Raw genomic sequence first — 25,553 nt, 5'->3', positions numbered from 1 at the left:
GTGGCTCTCAGGGGTCTGCCAGAGCCCTTGGTCTGTACCCAGAGCTGGGATGAGTCCCATGTCTGTAGCACTGGTGAGGGGATGGGGTCACACCTCGTGTAGGAGAAGTTTGAGGGCAGTCCCTGCAGTCAGGAGCCTCTGGCTGAGGATGAGGGTGATGGAAAACCAAGCAGGTTCTGCTGCCCATCACTCAGCCAGGACCCCAGCACTAAGGAGTTGTTCTAGAGGTAGTGAGGAGAATTCTCTGGATCAGGAATTCCTTGTCCTTGTGGTGAATTTTAGTTTCCCAGACCCCTGCTGGGAATGGCCTCTTGCTGGGGCAAGCAGGTCTGGGAAATTCCTGAAGTTCTTGAGCACTTATTGTCACATGTGCTCAGAGAGCCACCAGGAAAGATGCCATCCTAAACTTGCTGCTTGGGAATGGAGAAGGACTGGTGGGAACTGGAATAGTCTTGGGCCCAGTGCTCCTGAAATGGTTGAGTTTAATGCTGTCAGTGTGAGGAGAAAGATGAACACCAGAGCTGCATCCCCAGACTTGGAAAGAGGGAATGTTCTGCTCCTCAGGCAGCTGCTCAGCAGAGTTCCCTGGGAAGCTTCCAAGCACTTCTTTGTGACCCTCCAGAGCAGGTAACTCCTGGGGCTGGAGCACCTCTCCCCTTCCCACTGGAAGGACAAAACCACCCCCTCCCTGTTACCACAGCACTGCATATCCTGGTGGTTTCCAACAAAAATATCCTTTTTATTGGCATCTCGGTGCTCCAAACACATCCCTCAGCGTCTGCAGCCAGACGGGAGCTTCGGGGCCTTGGAGCCCCCGCAGGCCTCAGGCTTCTCCCCCTGCCAGAGAGCAGCCATTAGAGCCCCAGCAGGGACGGGGATGTGTCCCCAAGCCCTGCTGCCCCCCAGAGCCTTGTCCCACCTGGTAGAGTTGACAAACCAGCCCCAGCAGCGAGGCCTCTGCCTGTGCCTGCAGCTCATCCGTGTGCTTCTGTGGGGGGACACAGGGCTGGTCAGGGGGGTCCCCACAGTGTCCCAGCCCTACTGGACCCCAGGTGCCCCCTGCCATACCCCATTGACGGTGATCCAGGGCACATATTGGTGTGGGGGGTCCAGTGCATCGGTCACTTGGGCGTTGTGGTGCATCAGGGCCACCCCTGTGTCCCCCTGCACGCAGGCGCTGATGCGGCCACTGTCCACCTCTGGGGCGTAGATCTGCAGGCACTGCAGGGGACAGGGAGGGGTCAGGGGGACAGGGATGTCCCCCACGGTGGGACATGAGGGGCAGGGAGGGGGACATACAGCCTCCAGGTTCTTGGTGACAGAACTGCCAGACTCCAGGCAGAAGATGACGGGGAAGTAGGTGCTGAAGTTCTTGGCCTCGTTCATCAGACAGGCCTACGGGGACAGGACGGGCGGTGAGGGGCTGCTGGACCCTCCCGTGCCAGCGCTGTGGGAACGGGGACCGTCACCTCCATCATGTTGCCCAAACATTCCTCGGGGCCGTGCTGGCACTCGAAGTCCAACTTGCCGCTGATGTTCCTCTCCTGCGGGACCAACCGGTCTGAGCGGGGCCGGCGGCACCGGGGCGAGCCCGAGGCACCGGGAGGGCAGGCTCCTACCTGGGCGTTGCCGTAGGGCACCAGGGTGATGTTCAGCATCTCTTCGGGCAGCAGCAGCCAGGTGGGGAAGAGCTTCATGACCAGGAAGTCACGGCAGGCCGGGCACAGGCTCTCGTAGTACAGGCTCAGCTGCACGGGCGCGGCCGCGGGGTGCGGGAGGTTGGGACAGCGGCTCTCCACCTGCACACGGGAAGGGTTCGGGGTGCACGGGGGGGATGTGGCTGCAGCCCCCCACCCCTGTGTCTGCAGGGATGGGGCAAAGCTCCGGGGATGCAGGGAAGAAGGGAGATGAGTGCTAGAGGGAAGTGAGAGTGGCCAAGAGTTTTCTGCTGCCACAGGATCCTGTGCGTGGCTGATACCCAGCGCTGGGGCTTTCCACCAGAACTTCCCCAAAATATTTCAGGGGAAAACAAATTTAGAGCAGGACATGCCTGGGTGGGGGTACAGCCCAGCACCCACTGCCAGGGGGAAGCTGCGGCCCCATGGGACTTACAGGGTGCTGCCACTGCCCGGGTCTGTTTGGGGCAGAATAAGCCGAAAAGCGGTTTTACAGTGAAAAAGCAGAAGTGCCAGCAGCAGCTGGGGAGGGGCCGCGGTCAGGGTCCGGCTGGACCACAGCCATTCCCCAGGGATGCTGGGGAATGCCGTAATGCCCGTGTGGCACCGGAGGCTCTGAGCATCCCTGCGGGTGTGACACAGCCCGTGGCTCGCAGCTGGCACTCGCTCCGGGCATCGTGGCCAGGCGCTGCCCCAGCCCCGTCCCCGCGCCCCTCGTCCCTGCGCGGGGCAGGCGGAGGTGGCCCCGCGAGCCGGGTGACCCTGCCCCTGTCCCCAACCCCAAAAGCAGCAGCGGTTCTGACCTTGCAGGTAACGGCGGTGTCCCTCGAGCTGCACCAGCGGGGGGCAGGGTAATCACAGCCGGGGGCCACGCCGAGCCCCGGGGCCACCAGGGCCACCAGCGCCAGGACAGCCAGCGGCACCGTGGGGGCCATGAGGACGCCGGGGTGACGCGGAAACGAGCCCGTCCCAGCGGGGGCTTTTAAAGCTCGGCTGTGCCCGCCTCCCCGCACCCTTCCTGCCCTTGCTGCCGCCCCAGCCGCCGCCTCCCGTGACGCCGCTGGCCCACGTGGGGCCGCCGGGCTCCGGCCACCGAGTCCCCGCTGTCCCCGGAGCTCAGCTCGGGCTCGCAGCCCGGCCCGCAGCCACCGAGTCCCCGCTGTCCCCGGAGCTCAGCTCGGGGCTCGCAGCCCGGCCCGCAGCCGCCGGCTCCCCGCGGGTTGTGGCAGGTCCGGGAGTGAAACCCAGCCTGGAGCAGCCACGCGTGGAGTTCCCCGAGCAGGGAAGCGGGGCTGGCTCCCAGCACAGCCCCCGGCTGCGGGAAGGGGGTGCAGCCCAAGAGATCCCGAGCTCAGCTGCGGGCCCGAGCGAGGAGGAACCTCGTCGTTGCTCCGTTTGCAGCGCCGCCGTTTCCGGCCGTTTCTCAGCCCTCATCCACACGTGCCCCAGCCCTACGAACCTGGGCAGCACGATCCTGGCACGATGGGTCACATCCTGCACCCAGCCCAGAAACTGGGGCACAGCCCCACAACTCTCCTGCCCCCGCACAACCTCCCACAACAATCCAGCAGCCTGGTTCATTCGGTTCATTAACTCTGTTTATTTCTTTCCTTTTTTTTTTTTTTTCGGTTGTTTTCGTGGGTTTTTTCAAAGTACCGTACAAAAAAAAATCCTCTTACAGTAACAAATACTGGGTTTACATTAGTAAACATCAACAGAAAGAGCAGAGAGCACTACTGCTGGTAACGGACAGCTCGGGGGGCAGGTTATCCTTTATTGCATATACCTAGAAACTAAAACCTCACGCAGCCGCCACGTCCTCTCCCAGCACAAAGCCTCCTCTGGCACCTTGGGGTTCTATGGGGGAGCCTGGAGCCCCCCAAGAGCAGGGACAGGGAGGGACAAAGCCCAAACTGTGCCCCAGGGAGCAGGAACAGCCATGTGGCACCCACGGGATGCGGGTGTGTGGCTCGGCTGGGGAACGTGGGGGTCACAAGCAGCAAAGCACAGCCCAGCGCCTCAAAACACGGCTGGGTTCAGAACGAGCCAAAGCAGCAAAGGACAAATCACAACGAGCTTATGCTGGGGGAGCTCCGGGCTGGGCTTCCACCCCGGGGAGAGCAGGAAAGCTGCTGTTCAGGGAGCCAAGTGAAGCACCGTCAGGGAAAGGCAGCCCTGGGGAAGGGCATCTTCCTCCTCGTCATACACAGGACGTGAGCAGTGCCCTGTCAAGGACAGGCTGCCAGCAGGCAGGGAAGGCAGTGCTGGGAGGTGCAGAGGGGTCACTGTGACCCCCCCTTGGGCTGTGGCTGGACAGCAGGAAGGGACAGCACGGGAACAACAACAGAAATTCAGCCAAAAGGATAAAAACACAGGATAAAGAGAAGCTGGAATTTCCCTGGGCAGCGGAGCCAGGTGAGCACCAAGCGAGTGTTGACAGGTGACAGCTTCAAGCTGAGACTCTGCCAGATGCTCAGCAGGTCCTGGCATGAGCAGGGAACAATTCCCCTCAGGCAGGACTGGCCCCAAGCTCACGTTTAGGAGTGATGGTGGAGGAACATGGAGCCCATGGGATGAGAGGCTGAGGATCCCATCTGCCTACAGCCTGTCCTGTGATGTGGGGATGCACTGGAAGTGCAGGGACAAGCACAGGACCAGCAGAGCCCCCAGGCTGAAAAGGTGTGGAATACTATCAAAGCTTTGGAGTGTTGGTGCAGCCCTGTGGCCACTCCACAGGCCCCAGGAGGCCTCTGGATAGAGCTGTGAGGACTGAGCCTCTCTGCCCCAGTCCCACGTGTCCTCATCTCTCACGTGCCCGAATCCAAACTATTCCCTTAATCATCCCTGGCAGCTTTCCCAAAGTGTTCCCCAATCCAACCACAGCCTCTCCTGGGCCATGACCCCACAGCTCCCCTGACCCACTGCCTGCACCTGAGCACCAAACACTGACAAACCAGACCCAAGAACCAGGCCCAAGGCCTGGAGGGGACATGCAGGACAGGGAATGGGGCTGTACAGTTGAGCACAGGAGAGCTGCCACAAGCAACAGGAATGGGACGTTTGCTCCAGCAGCCCCAGCTCCAGAAGGATCTGGGGACCAGCCCAGAGCAAGACAAGCAGCAGAGCTGGCTGGGGAGGGAGGGACAGCGTGGTCCCCAACGCAGGGGGAACATCAAGGACAGGATGCAGGCACAGCAGGAGCACAGAGCACCCCGTGGATCCGGCAGAACCCAAGCTGCAACGGGAAACAGAGTGCCAAAGTCCACAGCATCCACCTGCCTGTCCCAAGGAGGAGCCTCCGAGCCACTCTGGCAAATCAAGAGGACCAAAAATACTCTCCTCCAGCCAGGCAGCTGAGATAACCCAGGAAAGCAAATGCCACCATGGTCTTAACTCTCAGCTCAGCTTTCAAAGCTCTTGCAGGCCCACCTGGGCTGCCCTGGGGCCCTCTGAGCTGGGACACAGCACCCTGCCCTGGCCCCATACAGTACCCACGATTGTAAGTGCTTTGCATACGTAGTTCACCATCATGCAGATACATTTCAGCATGCCCTGGGCCCCGCAGATGTGTCCTCCTGCAGCAGAGAGGTCCTTCATTCCAGGTAGGGCTCGTAGTGTGCGCTGGACTCCAGCCCTCTCCTGCTTCAGCTGCAGGGCCCGGGGCTGTGGCAGCCTGGCAGCTGCTGCCCACGCTGGGGGTGGCACTGGGGGCTCAGCAAACACCAGCACCAGGGGAGCAGCCGGTCACAAAAAGAACCATATTTACAGAGCTACAGTCAGCTTCAATGGGTTATGTGTGCAGAGAGTCACCGAAACCCGCAGGAAACAACGAGCTGTGCATCCCACAGATCCTGCCAGGAAAAACACGGGTACCAACACGGGTTTCACAGCTTCGTTGGCACAACTAAGGCGGGAGATTCACGGCTAAGCAGATCCTCCCTGCCCAGGCAGCAACACTCCAGAGGTGGGTATGACAAGAGGGAATGGTGGTGAGGTGGGGCACAGCACGGAGCGAAGATCTCGGCCGGGAAGCCCCATGGAGGATGAGGTTTCTCCTTCCTAAATGTGTCTCTGCATGCAAGAGCAGCACCCCTCGTACCAGACACCATCACAGCCTGCGAGGTCACCAAGGAAAGCGAGAGTGCAGGATGCACACACTCAATGGAGCCTCCTCCTCTGCCTCCTCCAGTGTCCAGGCAGGGAACCCCTCGGTCACAGCACCGAGGAATCAGGAACCAAAGCTCTACAGTGATGCGCAGCGGGGTGACCTGCCAGCAAGAAGGGGATCTGACCTGCTTATCAGGGAAGGGGAGGGGGCTGTGCTCACCTCCAGCAATTCAATCACAACTGGATCCCACCTCCTAGAGGCTGGAGCCCACTGTGAATCTACAGCCCAGCCTTTCTGTCCCATCAGCCAACACGGGTTTCAGCTACTGACCAAGAGGGACATCAGGAACGGTCACAGACATCTCAAAGGCTCTGAAGGAGCAGGAGCACAGAGACTCAACTATACAGGGTGCAAGAGTCCAGAGCCAGAAAGCAGCGCCCTGGGGAGAAGCTGAAGGCAGCTGTTGTGTTGTGCATGGGCTGCTCATCTGGCTGGTGGCTGGGAAAGGACCGGGTGAGCCAGCGTGACATTCAGGGAGTCATTGTGCTGCACCAGGGACGTGTGCTTGTAGTGCAAGACCAGGTCCTTGAGGGAGGCGTAGAGGTTGTAGGGTTCAGCAAACCCATAGCCCGTCGCCGTCTTGTAGATCACGCAGTGCTTGGTGTCACCATCCACCCTGCCAGGGAGACACAGGAGCCTGGGTCAGCAGTGGGACAGGGGAGCACAAGCAGGGCCACCAAAGCAGCGTGAAGATACAGCTGGCCCTGGCAGGAGAAGCCAAGGCAGATGGGAACTGTCACCTCCAGCATCTGGAGGGCAGAGCGATGTGGGAATACAACCTGGGCCAGCCCCGCCCCATCCCATCCCATCCCATCCCATCCATCCCATCCCATCCCATCCCATCCCATCCCATCCCATCCCATCCCATCCCATCCCATCCCATCCCACCCCATCCCACCCCATCCCACCCCATCCCACCTGCACAGGGATACTCACACCACGGAGCAGGCATAGCACCCCTTCTGGCTGCTCTCACGGATCAGGAAGGTGCCGTCCCGTTTCCCACACAGCATCTCCTCTGCCTGCACACGGTTGATCTTCCCCACGTACCACGTCCGCTCCTCGTGGTGGGGCAGCTCCTCCTCATCATCCATCATGGAGTATTGACTGCAATGGAGCACAGGCAGGGTCAGACTCCCTGAGTTTGGGTGTGTGGCCCCCACATCTCCCCCCACTGCTAGCTGCCACTTTCCATCTGGCAGGGAAGACAACCCCAGTCTCCAGGCAGGGAGCTGGGGTTTGCCCAGGGCCACAGCACAGGCAGAACCAGCTGCACAACCTGTGCTCCCACATCCCCCAAATCCCACAGAACACAAGCAGGACACTCACTCCTCTGTCTCGTTCTTGATGCCCAGCCACTCGTTGATCTTCTTCTGCCGGGCACCCTTCTGTGTCAGCCACCTGGGGAAGGAGGGCAGAGCTGAGCTGCAGCGAGCCCCGGGCGCGGCCATCACCAGAGGGCAGCAGCCGCCGCTGCCGGGGCCCGCCGAGCCCCGAGGCCGCGCTGTGGGAGCGGCTCCTGCCCACAGCGGGCTGCGAGCCGGTCCAACGAGCCCCGGAGCCCTGGGGGAGGCAGCTGGATGGCTCCCGGGCCGCGCTGCAGGGGCACTACGTACACCAAGTACTGGTCCCGCAGCTTGCGCAGCTGCATCAGGTCTGGCTTGAGGCTGTTCATGCGCTTGTCGATCTCCCGGTTCTCCGAGGCTTGTTTCTTCAGGTCCTGCTCCAGCTTCATCTTGCTGTCGTGGATCTCTGTGATGCGGGATTTGAGCTTCTCCGAATTCATGAGGATCCTGGGAGAGAGAGGGGGGTTTAGGCTGTGAGCCAGAGTGGGGGAGGAGGAGGAGGCAGCCTGCCAGCTCCAGCCCACAGCATGCTGCTGGAGAGACAAGGAGTCCACGTGCCTCGGCTCTGTGCAGAGCCAGGAGGATCCTTCCAGCCCCTGGGGCCCTTCTCCAGGCAGAGCAGCCACCACCACCCCCATCCTCACCGTTGCACCTCCTTCTCATTGCCCTCCCTCCGGAAGCGCTCGATGTACTCCTTGCTGCACTTCTCCTGTGTCTGACACTGCTCCTCAAAGATCTTGATCGTTTCATTGAAGGCCTCAATTGCAGTCCTCTTCATCTGCAGCTCCTGGGGAGGAGGGAGGAAAAAGCTGAGGAACATTTCTGCACATTTGCATCCCTTCTTTCAACTTCCCCAAAACAGCTCTGTCCTTGCTGCAGGCAAAACATCCCCCTCATCAAAGCCCATCCTCTGGGGAGTCCCTCCAAGTCCATGAGCTGACAAATGGGGCAACAGGTGCCACGTCTCTGATCTGCCCTGTGCACAGCAGGGTGGCTGCCAGCACTCAGGGGGTGTCAGAGCAGCCCTTGGGGGTCTCAGGCAGCGCCCACGTACCTGGGACGTGCGCGTGTACTCCTCATACAGCAGGTCGTACTCCCAGCTCTTGTCCTGGTACTGCTGGTGATAAACCTTCAGCTGCTCCCCCACAGCTTCCACGCTGTCCTCCTTCACCAGCTGGTCCTGCCATAAAGCACAGCCCCAGTCCAGACCTGCTCCAGCTCATCCCACAAAAACCCACAACAAAACATTGCAGCACACAGGGAGAGGGATGGGACATTGTCATCTACCAAAGGGGCAGGGATGGATGAACGCCCCCAGTTCAGCAGGCTGTGCTTGCCAGCCATGTCCTTGCAGCACAGGCCTCACCTGCTGGTACTTGGAGATGGGGTAGAGCAGCCTGGTGTCCAGCTTGGCGTTGTACTGGGCAAGTGACTCGTGTCGGTAGTGGGTGATGAGCTCCACCACCGAGCCAAAAGTCAGGGGCTCCGAGAAGCCGTACTTGCCTTCCCGATGGAAGATCTTGATCAGCTTGTTATTGCCTCCCTTCCTGCAGTGGAGGAGAGAGGAGAGGCCACTTACCACCACCCCAGCCCCCTACACCAGCCAGAGACCTCGGCATCTCTGCAGCTGGAAGCACAGGGACATGTCCCAAGAGCTGCATCCCTGAGGCTCCCAGGAGATCCCAGCTCCCAGAGGACCCCAAAGCCCTACCTGAGTGTGAGTGTGTATTCCCCCTGGATCTTGCTGGAGGCATCACGCACCAAGAAGGTCCCATCTGGTGTGTCCCGGAGCTTCTCGTTCACCTCCTCCCTGCAAGGAACAGCATTGTCATGGCCTGGGAGGTGGCCCCAAGGCTCACCTGATGGACAGGTGTGAGCTGTCAGTCACCCCCTTACCTAGAAATGTCCCCCCAGTACCACTCAGCATCCTGCAAGGGCGCGTTGTTCCCGTTGGCCAGGCTGGCTGCACTGGGCTTTGGCTTTGGCGGTTTGGGAGGCAGGGCTGTGAGAGGAGAAGGGATGAAACAAGGTGAGCCCAAATCCCAGCTCCCCACTAGCAATCCCTTGGAGTGATGAGTCCCCGCCCTGCACTGACTGGAAGGTCCCTTGGCCGCCACCTTTCCTGGAGCTGCTCCAGGCACATCCCCAGCAGCAGAACACCTTGAGCTGGCCTCCAGGTACAGCTGGGCTATCAAAACACCCTGGGCAACCCAACCATGGGGGCAGAGAGTCCATACCCACAAATGCCAGTGCCTCAGGCCCCAAGGAAGAGGTATCTCAGTACCTGGAGGCAACTGTTCCGGCTCCACCTCCTTCATCTGCAGAAGTGTCTCCAGAAATAGCACGGAGAAGTCAGGGCTCAGCTCTGGGCTGCAGAGAGAGAAGAGGCAAGTTAAGAACAGCAGTTGTGGGGTAGAACACAGCATGCTCCCATGTCCCCTGCAGTCAGCTGGTTCATCCCAGCAGCCAGACCCCAGGCTGACAGGGCAGCAAGGGCTCTGTCCCAGCTCTGAGTCCCACCTGTGCGTGCTGCCAGCAGTTTAACCCCATGTGCAGCCCAGCAGGGGCTGTGGGCAGCTCTGCTGTTCCAGGCTGGACTCCTTGTCCTGGCAGGCACAGTGGCCAGAGCTGGGAACACTGCTGGGACCAGAAGCCTGACGTACCTGGCGCCAGGCAGCCGGAGGAGAAGGGGGCCAAAGATCTCTGCCAGGGCCCGAGGGTGGAGGCTGTTGCTCTCGGCCTGCTGCGATACCTTCCCCAGATGCCGGAGCAGGAACTGCAGGGTGAGCGCGTTCTGGAGCGGCACCGCAGGCGACTCCAGGGCCAGCAGCAGCTGCTTCCGGCAATTCTCTGGCTGGGGGATCTCTGGGGAGAGAACAAGACACAAGGGAAGAGCTGGGACAGCCGGCACCACTCTCCACGCTCTGGCTGCATCACAGGACAGCAGCGCTGTCAGCAGTGGGAGTCATGTGCCAGGCCCCACAGGGACAGGGCTTATTTTAATATCCCAGATGTGTCCACCCCACCCAGCCACCCATTCCCCAGGCAGCCAGGGGAGGCCCTTACCCTGCAGGATGCGAAGGATATCTCCATGCACTGACACTGGCACCACGGGGGAGGGCAGGTCCTGCAGGTAACCTCGCAGTGCCTCGCCCAGGGAGTGCACGTCCAGTGGCTCCAGGTCACCCAGGGTCCAATCTGTCAGGGCACAGATTTTCCATGGGAGGGTGGACACAGCACTGGGCACCCAGCTCATCCCAGAAAGCATCACACAGCAGCCAGCTATCATGAGAGCTCACCAGCACCACGAGGGAGCTCAGGCAGCCTTCAGGCAGCCCATGTGACAGAGGACGTGAACCCCAGAAATGAGCTGGGCTCTGGGAACCCCAGCAGCTCCCCTTGGGAGAGGGCAGAGGTCATTCTGGGTACCCACAACCTTTGCCCTGAGCCCCAAAACAGGAATTCTGAGCAGGAATAGCTCAGGTGAGAGTTTTGCTCCCCACTGCCAGCAAGAATCGAGTGCAGACTGAGCACTGAACTCAACAGGGGAACACCTCCCTCGAATGCAGGATTTTGGGAAGCACAGAAAGCCTGTCCTGAGAGCCCAGCCCGGGCTGACAGCACCGCGTGGTTGGGGTTTGCAGGAACGTCTGCGGGAGGGGACTCGCCAGCGTGGTGCCGGATGAGGCCCCAGCCCAGGCGAGAGGCAGACAGCTCCCAGGGCTCCCGGCACAGACATCGGCTGCCGGCACCATGGAGCCACGGTTCCAGCCACCAAGCCGAGCTGAAAGATCCTCCCCTCCTTATTAGTGGCATGACAGAGCCAGAGAAGCTTCCACCAGCCATCAGTAGAGCACCCCAAAGACAGCACGGGACAAGCACAGGGGTTTGCTTGTTTGCCTGCAAGTCTCTGAGCCAGCACCACATCCCTTTATTCCGCACCATGGATGGTGCCAGGAATTCCCCCTGTCCCATCCCCTCCACACAGGACATGTTGGGATGGGGACAGCCCAGCCCCAGAGGCAGCGTGCTGGGAGTCAGGAACTGCCGGGGACAGGCGAGCCTGGCCTGGATTGCATTACTGCTGGCGCTGTCACATCCACTAATCTCCTCCATCTGAGCCGATTCGCCTCCACCGCGCCGAGCTGGTTCTTACCGGTTCTCAGCGCCTGCCTCAGTTCGGAGCCAGATGTCCTGTACAACATCTCGCTGTCCAACCCTGCGGAAGGGGGGACACTGCTGTCAGCTCCAGCACAGGCACTGTTTCAGTGCCAGCTGGGCAATGGCAGTGGCAGGGCAACCTGACCTGGATGGTGTCCAAGCCACCCCCCTGCAGAGGCTGCTGCAGCCCCCTTGGCCCCCAGGACACCCGGGTGCAGTGGCCCCATTTCTCCATCATGGTACAGATTCAGGATGGAAGCACTTCCCAAACCCCATCACCCACCCAGTGTGTGTAGGTGCTGAAACCAAACACCGTCATGGGCTTCAGCAGCTCAACCCAGGGAGGAATATGAGAGCAGCTGTGTCCTGTGGGTCCCACAGAGCTCAGCTCTCATTGTGGGGTTTTGGGGTGTATCAGCACCCCCAGTGCTCAGCATTGCCCCCTTACCTTTCTTCTCAATAGCTTCCACCAGCTTCACCAGGAGCGGAGGAGCAATCTCGGGAGGGCTGAACTGCTCCTGCAAATCCGGCAGAGGAGACCCTGGGAGAGAGGGAGGGAGAGAAGAGCTCAGCACCAGCTCAGCCCTCAGCAGCAGAGCTGGGCCAGGGCACAACCCAGGCAACTCCCAACAGGAGCAAGGAAAGCTGTGGCCATCGCTGTGAGGCTGTGGCCCAGGCAAACAGGGCATGGGGCCTGCAAGGAACCTGCCCAGGAGCCAGCACAGCACTTGTTGAGCTCCAGCCCTGACTGGGTGTGCACAGGGAGATATCTACTGCTCCGTGCAGAGGCTTGGAGACAGAGCCCAACCCCCTGGGGACCCAAACCCCCCGGCAGGCAGCACAGGGGTTACCAGGGCTCCTGGAGCTCAGGGCTGGGTCCCTGCCCAGCACAGGGGCTGCGCAGGGCTGGCAGCAGAGCAGGGTGAGCTGTGATTAATCCAGCCATTCAGACAGAACGCCATGTCAGCAAATTCCTGCCCTTGATTGCTCGTTTAACATGGAAACCGGCCCTGTGCCTCCCCCTCCCCGTGAGCCCACAGCCTCTGTGCAAGCTGCTACAGGGCACAGACAGCCCGTGGCACGGGACCAGGATCCCCCCGCTCCTGGGGGATCTGCAGCCCCGTGTCGGGTGGTATTTCACTGCCACTTCCAGAAAATCTTGAGGTTCTGGCTCCAGGCACCCCCTTCCCCTGTGCATGCCGGGGCAGGAGTATGCAGGCCTGGCTGAGGAGTTGCCAGCAGGAGGTTTGCCGAAGGATGAGCAGTGCCAGGCTCCATCCCGCTTCCAAAAGAGCACCAGCCAGAGCGGGAGGTTCCTCCAGGCTGGTCCACAGCACCTGGCAGACCCTGGGGAGCCCACAGTGGGGGAGGACACCCAGCACACTCCACTCTGCAGAGGCAGAGCCAAGAGGCTGCTCCCCGTTGCGAAACAGCTCGGTTGTCATGGATCTGACCCGAACTCGCCTGGTGTGGTCTCACCACAAGGCGCAGCAAGCTGGAACTGCGCACCCAGCTCAGCCTCCTGCACCCACGGCCTCGAGGGGAGACAGGACAGCCATGGGAAGGGAAGCACAGGGGTCAGGCACCCAGCAGCCCTGCAAAGGCCTGTGCTGAGAGGAGACAATCCCCCTCTGGAGCGAGCTCCTGGGCACGGGAAGGGGCCCAGCGTGGTGTGGGTCGGTGTGGGGAAGCTGCAGGCAGGCTTCCAGGCTGGCAGCTCCCAGCCTGACCCTTGGGAAGGGCTGAAAGGAGAGTAAATACTGGTGCTGCCCACGTGGCCCGGCCGGGAATGTGCTGCTTCAGCAGGCAGCAGCTTGTCTTTTTTTGTCAGGCACAGAGCGGGAGCCAGCAGCAACTCCTGAGCCTGCCGGGCCTCCGGGCTGGGCCGCCGCGAACAAGGCTGCTCACAGCACGGCCCGGGCAGCTGCGGAAATATTCCCGAGCCGCATTTTCCGCTCGTGTTCTCTGCGGAAGGCAAACACCAGCAGCTCGTAAATCCACTGGCAGAACGCGCTGGGTCTCGCTGCTCCGCGGGGCCAGCCCTGCTCCCGGGACAGCTGTGGGGCTGGCCCTGCTCCACCAGTGACACTGAGGGGCTAAGGGGTCCCTGCCAGCCAGGGCAGGACCTGGGAGGCAGGGAAGGAGTTTTGTGGGACTGCCAGGAGATGGTTCTGCACCTCCTAAAGTGCACACCATGAAGAAATAAGACAGGCTTGGCTCAAATACAGTTTTTCCATTGCAAAAATGTGTCTCTCCAGCAGAATACAGAAATAAAGAATCACAGAATATCCTGAGCTGGAAGGGACCCACAAGGATCTTCAAGTCCAGCTCTTAAACGAATGGCCCATACAGGGATCAAACCTGCAGGCTGAGTGTAAAATCACTCTGAGTGTTTGAACTGCCTCCCTGCAGGCCCTGCCTGTGCCCAGAGTGGAGGTTGGCTCTGGGGATGCCACCACAGGGGACAGGGCTGGCATTAGTCTCACGAGCCCTGGTACCCCACCCTCCATCCCTGGGCAGGACGCAGAGAGGCTGGCTTTTGATTTCCTTCCCAAATTTGCCTTTTCTGTCTTTCAGGAGCTTTGGCACTTATCTTGTTCCACTCCCCAGAGACCCCACCGGTGGCTTTGATCACACAGACACCTCCAGCAAACCCCCTTGAGCAGAGGGGAGAGCCGAGGAGGGCAGAAATGCAGCCCCCGAGGGAGCGCCGGGCTGCATGCAGGCAAGGCCAGCACATCCAGCACAGAGCACATCCCAGGCTCCTGAGAGGAACAGCTTTCTTGGAAAGGCAGGTTGCGAGCGGGATGACTCAGGTCAGGCTCTGGCTGCCAACCCAAACGCACGCAGGGCCCAGCCACATTCCCACCCTGCGGAGATGTTTCCTGGGGCCGCCCCTCCGGCTCCGGCAGCGGGAGTGAGGGAGGCAGCTGCAGGGAGCTGCACCAGCCCCACAACCCCAGTTTCGTCAGACCCCAGAGGTGTTTTCACACAGCCAGAAGCATCTGGTGGGGTAGTCGTGGCTCCCAGGCAGAGAGGGATGGGGAGGATGCAGCACTGCCAGCTGGGAGTGTTCCCTGGCACCCTGCAGCTCCTGCTGCTGACCCCACTCCTCCCATGCACACCAGCACGAGGTCTTCTGCAAGGTACGGGAAGGCAAAGTGTGGCTGTCACCCCTCAGAGAATCACAGAACGGTTTGGATTGGAAGGGACCTTAAAAGATCACCCAGTTTAAAGCCCCCTGCCTTGTGCAGGAACACCCTCCACTAGATCAGGTTGCTCCAAGCTCCATCCAGCTTGACTTGGAACATTTCCAGGGATGGGGCGGCCACAGCTGCTCTGGGAAACCTGTGCCAGGGCCTCACCACCCTCACAGTCAGGAATTTCTTCCTAACATCTAATCTAAATCTCTCCCTCTTTTAATTTAAAACTTCCCCCTTGTTCTATCACCATCTGCCTGTAAAAGAAGCCTCTCTCACTCTTTTATATAAGCTCCCTTTAAGTACTGAAAGGCCACAATAAGGTCTCCCAGAGCCTTCTCTTCTCCAGGTGAACACCCCCAGCTCTCCCAGTCTGGGCCTTGAGCAGAGGGGCTCCAGCCCTAGCAGCATTTCTGTGGCCTCCCCCGGACTCACTCCAACAGAGTCACATCTTCCTTGTCTAGCCCAGACCCAGACTCAGCACTGCAGGTCAAGGGTCTCACAAAGGAAGAGCAGAGGGGGGAAACCTGAGGACTGCTGAGCCTGGGAGCCAAAACAACAGGCTAAGAGCAGGCAGCTGCCACAGCTCCACAGGCAGGGCTGAGGCACGTTGGCTCTCCTGGCCCGGGTCTGTGCCAAGGCCAGGCAGGCTGGGAGGCAGCTGCAGGTGCAGGACAGCCCATGCCCAGCCCCAGGGTGGCTGCCTGGCCCCAGCGAGGGCTCAGCGACCCGCAGGGTGGGCTGGCTGCCAGGCAGACAAGCAATTAGCTCCAGTTCTCAGAAGCACTCTTTTAGACCCTGACTTTTCTCCTCTTGCCCAGAGACAAGTAATTGTGTCTCTCAGCGGGGCTGAGCAGATCTTGGCAGGGAGCACTGCCCCAGGCGCTGCAGAGGCGGGGAGGTGGTGGTTGGGAGAGGTCAGGACTTATCCTGAAGGGAGGGAGCCTGGCAAAACTCAGTGGAGCAGGGAGAGGGACCATGGGGATCCTGGCTGGTTGCAGAACAGAGATAGAGAAGAATCTTGGAGATGGAAGAGTGGGGCAAGGCTTGCCCCAGGAAGCTCTGCTGAGCAGATTGACAGGCTGGAGGAACAAAGTGCTTTTCTCTGGGCCAGAACTGAGAGAGGCTGGCTTTTGCTTGCAACTCAACTGCATTGCTGCTGGTGGGGCAACCCACTGCTGCCGAGCTGAGGGTTTCACTGCTGTCCTATGAAGCAACTCAGACGTTCTCATCTGTCACACAGCAAGACTGGAGGTGTCCCAGAACAACAAGGCACACAACAGGGCACACAGCAGGGCTTACCTTGCTCCAGAGCCTCGGGCAGCCTGCAGCCGCTGGCCCCTGGTGTGGCAGGCAGGGGTCTCTGCACTCGGGGCCGGTGTGAAGGGACGGCAATTTTCACCGGTCCCACGTACTCCACGTAGGTGCCAGGGAAGTCCCCCTTCTGCTTGGTGCGCTCATTGACGCCCAGGATCCACCCGATCTGATTGGGGGTCTGCTCATCTCCATCTTTGAAGCCCAAGGCTTGCAGGGCCCCCTTGCTCACGACCAGGATGTCCCCGGGCAGCAGGTCAATGTCCTCCTCGCGTTCCTTGCGGTAGGGGTAGAGCGCGCGGTACTGGAAGCCGTCGGTGCTGCCCATCCTCTCTGCCTTGGGAGAAGGGCTCTGAAGAGTAAGGCAGCACGTTCCAGGTGGAAGAGGAGGGCCCTCAGAGGCAGCTCTCCCCCATCAGCACTCTGAATTGTCTCTGTGTGAACCGGCACCCCAGGAGCCTGGTCTGGGTGCACCGAGCGCTTAGGTGCAGCCCCTTTTCCTCAGCTTGAAACCACGATTCAACCAAATTATGGAGCAAAGGGAGAAGGAGACAAACATAATCCAGCACTGGTGAGTGGGCATGCAGCAAAGAAACCCGAGATCAGGGTCTGTTTCACCAAAAAAGCCAGTCTCTTGGAGTGTGGGGAGGGAAAGCACCGTAGGCTTCCAGCCTGGAATAGCGTGCCACGCTGCGTTTCCCCTCCCAGTGCCTGCAAAGAGAAGAAGAATTGTCACTGCACAGTCAGGCACCTCACACCCTCTGACACGCCAACATTAAAACCAGGGGTTCACCCGAGAGAGGCAGGACTCGTTTCTCTCCTACCTAGCAGCTGATGCTGAGCCCTGGATCCAAGCAGGGCATGCTAATCCCAATTTCCACTCCCAAAAGCAAGTGGCTGCGGGCAGGAACGCTACCTCCTCTCTGCTACAGCCAGGCACCAGCTCTGCATCTTAAAGAGGTTCACCCCTGCTTCTTCAGCTTACCCTCCTCGCAGCACTTATGCAAACAAGGAGACAACAAGTGGGACAAAACAGCCTTTATGCAGGCTAACTTTTGCATACAGAAAAGGGTGACCCTGCACCCACCAGCTGCAGGCCCTGAATAGGAGCAGAACAAACAGATTTAACCTTCCCTTGTTAAATCGATTAAATTTCACAGTTCACCTTTACATCTTGCCATGCAATCCCCCACAAAGGCATCTTCTGAAGGGAGCTGCCCACAAATGTAGGTTAACCACGCTTTCAGCAGTGCTGCCATTCCCACAGAGCAGCACTTCAAAGCCTTGCTCTGAGCAAAAAGTCAATTTTTCAACTTTTCAAAAGCAGCAGCAGCAGCATCAAGTACAGGCACAGATTCTTTTCGCAGAGATGGAGGCAAAAGGAGTTAAAATAATCCTTAGAAGCCTTCAAGTCTACTTAGAGCTCCTAACTGCCTTTCAGCTATTCAGAAAGAAATTGAATATGCTGCCTGCCCTGCCCAGAAATCCACCAAAAAGAATAAACCTGGGTTATAACATGTTGTTGAAGAGATGTATGAGCCGGGACATTCCCACCAGCGAGGCACGTCCTCTTTTCCCATCCCCTTCTGGCTGCACGGGCCAGTTTTCCACCTCCCTCAGGCAAATCCCAGAGTTCTGGTTCCCGCAGAAATGGCATGTGGCCAAGGACCGGACCTACAAGGCACCAGGGCAGCCAGAACCCAGCCTGCATCCAGAACCCAGCCTTCCCCAGAACCCAGCCTTGCTCCAGAACCCAGCCTTCCCCCAGAACCCAGCCTTCCCCCAGAACCCAGCCTGCATCCAGAACCCAGCCTGCATCCAGAACCCAGCCTTCCCTCAGAACCCAGCCTGCCTCCAGAACCCAGCCTGCCTCCAGAACCCAGCCTGCCTCCAGAACCCAGCCTTCCCTCAGAACTCAGCCTTCCCCCAGAACCCAGCCTTCCCTCAGAACTCAGCCTTCCCCCAGAACCCAGCCTTTCCTTAGAACCCAGCCTTCCCCCCCGAACCCAGCCTTCCCTCAGAAATCAGCCTTCCCCCCAGAACCCAGCCTGCATCCAGAACCCAGCCTGCATCCAGAACCCAGCCTGCATCCAGAACCCAGCCTTCCCCCAGAACCCAGCCTTCCCCCCAGAACCCAGCCTTCCCAGGGACATCCTGGGCCTGCTGAAAACACTGTAGGACCTGGTAAAGGCTTGAGCTGTTCTGGTCCAGAAAGCACCAAACTCAGCTCAAACCCTTGAGTTTCATCTGAAAACTATTAACGAGCAGGAAGGTGCTTCTCAGGGCTGTGGGAGCCTGGGCAGAGGGAAGTGAGGAGGCAAAGGGAGCCAGGACACCCTTCCCAGAGGGGTCAGTGAACAACCAAGCATGGCACAAAGCCAGGGCTGCTCCGACTGCTGGTTGGACTCTGACAGGCACTAACGGCGGTGATCTGCAGGATTTCAAAATAACCCTTCTGCGCCAGCAACATTACAGCTCATATCAGCTACAAATCCCTCCTTCCTCCTGCACGTGGGATCACCCCTGCACGTGTCACCACATCTGCACGTGCTGCCACAAAGTCTGAGATCAGGGTGAGTCCCCCGAGAGGAGCCAGCCCCACCTCTCAGTCAGGCTCTCCAGCCCGGCACCAGGGTTCCTATCCTTGACAAGGACAAAAGGCACAAAGAGGCCATGGCACAGGAAACCTGTGCAGCAGCCAGAGCCCGCACCGCCTGCCTGAGCTCGGGCAGGCGTCCCAGCCGGGCTGTCTTTGCCATGAATGAACAGGCAGTGCCTGCGGGGAGGTGAGGCACTTGCGGCCAGAGGCGGGTGGGGAACAGGATTGAGCCTGATCCAGCTTGCTGGAGAGCTTCTCCAGAACTCCAGGAGCAACACCAGACTGCAGAATTCATGGAGAGACCCTGCAGAGGTTTCTGATGTTCACGGGGGAAGCAGCACATCCCAGCATGGCAGCTGTGAAAGCTCCCACCATGCTGGGATGGTGGCTGCAGCGAACTCACAGCAGAGCCCGCATTTCCCCAATACAACCAGCCCCAGCCAGGAAAATATTACTTCATAATCCAGAGCATAAAGAGAGATTTATGAGCAAGCTCACTGGCTGCCCCTCTGAGCGCTGCCTGTCAGGGTCCCCCAGAGCGGAGTCGCCGTGCCGGGGGCACTGTCTGAATGCCAAGGGCCTGAGTGGCCGCTGCCCGCCGGGCACAGCGCTGGCACTCGCCCTCCTCCCGGGGAGCACAGACCCCAGAGAGCACCCAGAAGCAGCAGAGCCCAGCCCCAGCAGGGTCGATGCTCCCCCGCAGGCACCCCCCCAGCTCCCACCTGCAGATCCCAGCCCAGACTCCAGGCGCCTCCGACAAGCCGGTGCAGCTGAAGAGGCTGGAAGGACAAAACGCTCAGGCCTGGCAAACTTGTTCAGTAGCTTTTAAAAGCAGATCTGCACGGAGGGGTGGGAAGAGGAGAGTGACTCCGGAGCACCCAGTGTCTCCAAAGAGCAGGTCCCACAGCTTCTTCCAACCAACTCCTTCCACAGCCTTCTTCCCTGGGGTGGGAACACAGGCACAGCTCTGTGCCACCACGCTCTCCACGTCCTAGCAGGTCACTGGGCACACAATAAAATCCAGAGAACTCAGAGCCAGGCTGTTCCTGGAGAAGCCTCACCTGCATTCACAACACTCAGCTCAGGTGGGCACTGAGTGCTCGTGAACACGAGTGAGCAGCCCCCCAGCAGACCCAAATCCTCATGGCTAATGCCAGCACCGTCCTCTCCAGGGGCAACAGTTGTCCTCTGCCCCGCCACGGATCCAGCCAGAGGCTTCCCTGGCTGAGCTGCAGGAAAGCTCTGCACCCTCGGAGAGCAGCTGACAGAGTCTTTGGGGATTGGGAACACACACTTCCCAAAGTCCTGGAACAGCTCTTTGGAGGGAAGGCAGCGCCGAGGCCGGGACACGCATGAGCCTGTCGGCTGGAAGCACACCTCCGAGCAGGAGAGAGGCAGCACCTTGCCAAAAGATTTCTGCTGGGCCCAGCTCCAGATTTGCTCGGCTCTCGGAGAGGAACCTTGTGTGTCTGTGCTGGCGAGCACTTGCTTAGGCTGCTCTGAAAATCCCATGCATCAGACAGCTAAATACCTTTGGTAAATCTATCTCAGCGCCCAGAAACAATCCCTCAATTCATTAACTGCTGTCAATACTTTCTTTGTTTAATACATCGGTTTGAAACAAAAAACACATTACAAGTCTTTTTGTCTGTGCCCAGCACATAAATAAAAGCATCTTAACATTTTAAATGTGGTTCCTGCGCTTTTTAACCCAGTTCCAAATGCAGTTCAAAGTGCAGCTTGACTTGAAGTGAAACTCAGTTACTTTCCTTCCAGAGAGGGGAAAGAATGCATAAAAATATTTAAAAAGAAGAATATGCTCACAACAATATACACAGTTCCAACCTCTCCAAGTTACATCAGATCCTCAGTGAGCAAAACAAACACCATATCGAGTTTGAACTGCAACAAACAAAAAGAACAAACTTTTCCTTTAATAAAAAGAGAAAAAAGAACAATGCAATGATGGATGGGAATAAAAATGGACAGGGAATTGCCTGCCATGATGACATCTGCTGCTGCATCACATCCTTCTGACCCACGCAGCCAGGGCAGCTCTGATGGCCTCAGTTCCTGAAGCTGGCAATAGCAAGCACATCACGGGTCATCCTGAGCCCACCAGCACCCAGAGCAAAGCTTGGCAACCCCTGATTTACAGTCAGGACAAAAAGCACAGCAAATCCCTGTGCTCCGAGGCAGCTTCCCAGGCCTGCTGCCTCCCCAGCAGGAACAATGACTGGAAAAACGTCTCGCGAGGCTGGAGCCATGAGCGAGGCCGTGGAAGAGGCAGCAGTGCCACGAGGAGCTGTGGGGGAAGGAGCTGGGAGAGCCTGCAGGGAGCTGGGGCGGGCGGGAAGCAGAGCTGGACACGCTCCAGCAGCTGCCCCTGGGGAAGAGGCCAGCGGAGCAGCGAGAGCTGGAGCCCGGGCTGGCCACGGCGCTGCCAAGCCAGCTGGTATTTCCTTCCAAACAGGGAAAAGCTGCAGGGGATGAGGGGAGTTATGCCTGAGCCGTGCCCCAGCCAGGCATGGGACAGCCGAGGCCGTTTTCACCTCTTCTCTTCCCCAGAAATGTTTCCCAGCCAGCCAGCAACAGATCCCCAGGAGCAGCAGCTCCTGCCCACAGCCACAAGCCACCCTCTGCCAGGGACACAGAGCATTTACTGCTCATGCCTGAATTTCATTAAATATTTTGCTTTATTCACCAAAGCCTGAGGAAGTGAAGGAATATCTAAAATATTTCACTGAAAAGGTCAATGTCATGATTAGCAGGGACACGAGAAGCTGAATAAACCAGGACGACCAACAACTTCCTCAATTCTGGAGCCACTGGAGGTCCCAGAGATCTCCTGCACAAAGGCTGGAGAGCATGAGAGCACCTCAGGCAGTCTGCACACCTACTCCAAGTCTTCTCATACTGTCCAGAGGCTTCTTCTGACATGAAGCTTCCTTGCTTCAGCTGAAGCTTATTCTTTCTTAACCACCTCACAGACTTTCTCCTCCTACCTACAAAAGCTTTTTACTTGGCCAGAGACTTTTATTTGCTGGCAGCAGGCAGAGGAGGATCCAGCACCCAACACCAGCCCCATCACCTCACTCCAGGCTGCTCTTACACCATCCCCCATGCAGCAAGAACACACTAATTCCATTTTAGGAGCATTCATGGAGCTGGCTTTAGGGATATAGAAACCCAGGAGATGTATTTTGGCAAAAAAATTACAGTTCTAAAAAAAACCTGAGTACATGAAAAAAAAAATCCAACTGCTCTTGCTAACTTATCTGCTTAAAATCACATTCCCCAGGGTATTTGGAATTTATATGATTTATTAGCAGCTCTGTACAGCTCAGCAATCACATGAAGTAACCGACGAGGTAAGAAGCACCCAGTTTAATAGATCAGCATGATTTGGATATTGATGAGAGAGCCAAGACCTTCCAACTTGAGAAATCCACCATCCCTTCCTCTGTCTGCTTTTCATCTTCCATTACCCAGCTACTTTAGCTCCAAGCTGTGGCTCCAGAGATTCCCAGAGGAATTAAAAGAGCCCTCGATATTATAAATATTCTTTTTCATTGTAAACACACCCCGGCACTCAGAGCTCTGACACGGCTCCAAACTGGCTCCACAAACCACTCTGCTCCTCGCCACATTCCAGCTGAGCCGCGCTTTCCCTTCCAACCCAGCGCTTTTGTCCAAGCGAGACCCAACTGCAGGCAGAGAGGATTTTCCTGTGTGCTTAAAACCTTGTTCCAGCGAGTTGGGAACGCGGGGTTTTGGGGCAGAGATCAGCTTTAGGAGGAATGAAACTGTGCCATGAACCGCACAGGCAGAGGGAAGCACGAGCTGTCCACGTCAAAGAGAGTCACCAAGAAACCAAACCATGGTTTGGACTTTCCCACATCGAGGAAGGCGAGAGCAGAGCCCAATCCAGCCTCGGGGACACACCAGCCCTTGGCACGGCAGGGAAGGGTGGGGGAATGGCCAGGAAAGCAGTGATTTAGGCTATATTTACTCAGCTGTCTCCATTCTCTGCTCTCACAGAGAAAGTCACAGGGCCAGTTCCCCAGCGGCTCCAAGAGCTGCTTGGGAAATCAAAGCCGCGCATTAATGGGAGGAGAGGCAGCACGGCTCCATTGAAAGGCAACGCTGGGGCCGCTCCAGCTCTTCACAGCTCCCATTTTTCGACAGTTTTGTCCCCTGGCTTTATCTCCCATCGATCACAGAGCCCCAGTTTAGGAGGAGATGACCATGGGAACCTTCCTTCTCGAGGGGCTGAGAAACATCCACAGGAAGAGAAGAAATGCAGTGACCAACCTCCCTGGGAAGCAGTGGGGGGGCTCATGGCAGAGCCAGGGTTTGGGGGATGCTGTGCTAAGTCACAGCAAAGCCACCCTCGGGCTGAACCTGGCACATCCCTGGGGCACCAGCTGCAGCCTGGGAACTGCTGGGGCCGAACTGCCCCGGGCAGGGGAACAGGGCTGGGACCCTGGGAGGCCGCTCTTTTGTGGCTTCACTGTCCCCAGAGGGTCCCCAGGACCCTCGGCAATGGGGAATGCACCGTGCTGAGGGGGTCCCTGCACTGTCACCAATGTGGGGACAGCGCTACACGGGGGGAATCTGTGATGTGCTGGGTTGCAGACAACCCGGAGGAATCGGGGGACACAGCCCCAGCACCGGGGGGGACAAGGACAGCCCGGGGGGAATCGGGGGACACAGCCCCGGCACCGGGGGGGACAAGGACAGCCCGGGGGGAGATCGAGAGGCACAACCCTGGCATCACGGCGAAGCCACACGGCAGTGGCACTGCCCTGGCAGCGGGACATCCTGCGCCTGCAGCTCCCGAAGGGTCCGGGGACATCCTCGAGGCTGCCCCATGAGAGACAGCCTCGGCCCAGGGCCCACCCCGGTGACCCCCGCCGAGCCCCGGGGCGCCTCACGCTGAGGGGGTCCGGACGCCCACCCTGGGCCTGGTTCCGATCTGGGCCCGTTCTCCCCGATCCCGATGACCCCGTCCCGATCCCGCCGCTCCCGGCCCCGCCGCACCTCTCCGCCGGCCCCATCCGCCGCCGCTCGCCGCCAGCCCGCTGCTGCCTCCGGCCCGGCGGAGCCTTGGACAGGCCCGAGCGCCGCCGGAACGGCCCGAACCCGCCCCGGAAACAGCCGACAGCAGCCGAGAGAACACAGAGCTGCCCGAATCTATCCCGGAAATAACCGAGAGCAGGCGACAGAGGACGGAGCTGCCCGAAGATTCCGGCCCCGCCCCTCCTCTGGCCCGATCGCCATCGGGACCCCGCCCCTCTAGCGAACCGCTCCGGAAGGAGCCGAGGGGGTCCGGAGGGAGAGCGCGGCGGCGCCCCCTGGTGGCGAGCGGAGGGGGCAGCGCATCCGGCACCGGGATTGAACTGGGATTGAACCGGGAACGAGGAGCAGCACAGCAATTGAACCGGGACTGAATCGGGATTGAACGGGGATGGAACCGGGATTGAACTGGGATTGAACTGGGATTGAATCGGAATTGAACCGGGAACGGGGAGCAGCACAGGGATGGAACAGGATTGAATCGGGATTGAATCGGGATTGAATCGGGATTGAATTGGGATTGAATCTGGATTGAACTGGGATTGAACCTGGAACGGGGAACAGCACGGGACTTGAACCAAGATTGAACTGGGATTGAACCGGGAACGGGGAGCACCACGGGGATGGAACCGGGATTGAACCGGGATTGAATCGGGATTGAACCGGGATTGAATCGGCATCGAATCAGGATTGAACCAGGAACGAGGAGCAGCACAGTGATTGAACCGGGACTGAATCGGGATTGAATCGGGATTGAACCGGGATTGAATCGGGATTGAACCGGGATTGAACTGGGATTGAACCGGGATTGAATCGGGATTGAACTGGGAACGAGGAGCAGCACAGCAATTGAACCGGGACTGAATCGGGATTGAACCGGGATTGAACCGGGATTGAACAGGGATTGAATCGGAATTGAACCAGGAATAGGGAGCAGCACAGGGATGGAACCGGGATTGAACCGGGATTGAATCGGGATTGACACCGGGATTGAACGGGGATTGAATCAGAATTGAACCAGGAACAGGGAGCAGCACAGGGATGGAACCGGGATTGAATCGGGATTGACACCGGGATTGAACCGAGATTGAATCGGGATTGAACTGGGATTGAACCGGGATTGAATTGGGATTGAACTGAGATTGAACCGGGAAAGGGGAGCAGCACGGGGATGGTACCGGGATTGAATCGGGATTGAACTGGGATTGAATTGGGATTGAACTGGGATTGAACCGGGAAAGGGGAGCAGCACGGGGATGGTACCGGGATTGAATCGGGATTGAACTGGGATTGAATCGGGGTTGAACCAGGATTAAAGTGGGATTGAACCAGGAAAGGGGAACAGCACTGGGATCGCTTTGGGATTGAAACAGGAATGGGGCATAGCACTGGGATTGAACTGGGATTGAACCGGGAACAGGGCACAGCATCAGAATCGCAGTGGGATTGGACCAGATTGAATTGGGAATGGAGCACAGCAGCGGGATTGAACTGGGGTTGAACTGGGATTGAAGCGGGAATGGGACATGGCACTGGGATTGAAATGGGATTGAACTGGGATTGTACAAGGATTGAACCAAGAATGAAGCAGGTATGGGGCACAGCAGCGGGATTGAACTGGGACTGTACTGGAACTGCACTGGGAACAGGGCACTGCACCAGGCAATGGACACGGAGCACAGCATCAGACATGGGGCACTGCACCAGGACTGCTCTGGGGGCAGAGCATGGGGCATGGATTTGGGAATGGGCCATACCTGGGAGTGGGGCATGGCACCAAGCATGGGCACAACCCTGGGCACCGGTCACAGCACTGGGACAGCACCAGGGGTGTGGGACACTGCTCTGGACACCGGCACCGCATGGAGCACCCACAGCCAGGACTGTTCCAGAGCCAGGCTGGGTGCCAGCTACCCCAGCACCACTGCAGGGCCACCTCCCCTCCTGTCCCACCTGTGCTGGGACCCTGTTGACCCCTTGCCATCACCCACAGAGCGGACACTCGCCGCC

At 58.9% G+C, this 25,553-nt stretch overlaps 2 protein-coding genes across 3 annotated transcripts; both read right to left on the bottom strand.

Moving 5' to 3' along the window:
* Positions 1-712: 712 nt before the first annotated feature.
* On the bottom strand, positions 713-2,649 carry IFI30 (IFI30 lysosomal thiol reductase). Its single transcript, XM_033082254.1, has 7 exons — positions 2,480-2,649; positions 1,620-1,799; positions 1,470-1,544; positions 1,300-1,395; positions 1,069-1,221; positions 920-988; positions 713-837 (listed from the first exon to the last, which is right to left on the bottom strand). The coding sequence occupies exons 1-7, from the start codon at positions 2,609-2,611 to the stop codon at positions 772-774; spliced, it is 771 nt and encodes a 256-aa protein (XP_032938145.1). The 5' UTR covers positions 2,612-2,649; the 3' UTR covers positions 713-771.
* Positions 2,650-3,303: 654 nt separating this feature from the next.
* PIK3R2 (phosphoinositide-3-kinase regulatory subunit 2) lies at positions 3,304-23,610 on the bottom strand. 2 transcript variants are annotated; one of them, XM_033082374.1, is made up of 16 exons: positions 23,508-23,610; positions 15,854-16,576; positions 11,800-11,892; positions 11,347-11,409; positions 10,257-10,388; positions 9,854-10,055; positions 9,475-9,560; positions 9,087-9,192; positions 8,902-9,000; positions 8,557-8,737; positions 8,245-8,370; positions 7,835-7,977; positions 7,461-7,637; positions 7,174-7,245; positions 6,781-6,951; positions 3,304-6,460 (listed from the first exon to the last, which is right to left on the bottom strand). In XM_033082374.1, exons 2-16 carry the CDS (start codon positions 16,191-16,193, stop codon positions 6,268-6,270), a joined length of 2,184 nt encoding a protein of 727 aa, XP_032938265.1. In that variant the 5' UTR covers positions 16,194-16,576; positions 23,508-23,610; the 3' UTR covers positions 3,304-6,267. The 2 variants fall into 2 exon arrangements, with proteins under 2 accessions (XP_032938265.1, XP_032938266.1); XM_033082375.2 differs by lacking the exon at positions 23,508-23,610 and adding an exon at positions 19,187-19,944.
* Between the last annotated feature and the right edge of the window lie 1,943 nt (positions 23,611-25,553).

The sequence above is a fragment of the Catharus ustulatus genome, chromosome 29 (genome assembly GCF_009819885.2).
Source record: "Catharus ustulatus isolate bCatUst1 chromosome 29, bCatUst1.pri.v2, whole genome shotgun sequence".
Taxonomy (NCBI): Eukaryota; Metazoa; Chordata; class Aves; order Passeriformes; family Turdidae; genus Catharus; species Catharus ustulatus.
This window is presented reverse-complemented; position numbering and strand designations above follow the sequence as displayed.

Excerpts from the sequence above, each read along its gene's own strand:
- IFI30 (XM_033082254.1), bottom strand. The coding sequence starts at position 2,611 with ATGGCCCCCACGGTGCCGCTGGCTGTCCTGGCGCTGGTGGCCCTGGTG. Across the intron at positions 1,396-1,469 it reads GTTTGGGCAACATGATGGAG|GCCTGTCTGATGAACGAGGC; the intron begins GTGACGGTCCCC and ends CTGTCCCCGTAG. Across the intron at positions 1,222-1,299 it reads TCACCAAGAACCTGGAGGCT|TGCCTGCAGATCTACGCCCC; the intron begins GTATGTCCCCCT and ends TGTCCCCTGCAG.
- PIK3R2 (XM_033082374.1), bottom strand. The coding sequence starts at position 16,193 with ATGGGCAGCACCGACGGCTTCCAGTACCGCGCGCTCTACCCCTACCGC. Across the intron at positions 9,193-9,474 it reads GCCGGAACAGTTGCCTCCAG|CCCTGCCTCCCAAACCGCCA; the intron begins GTACTGAGATAC and ends CTCCTCTCACAG. Across the intron at positions 7,978-8,244 it reads AGTACACGCGCACGTCCCAG|GAGCTGCAGATGAAGAGGAC; the intron begins GTACGTGGGCGC and ends CCTCCTCCCCAG.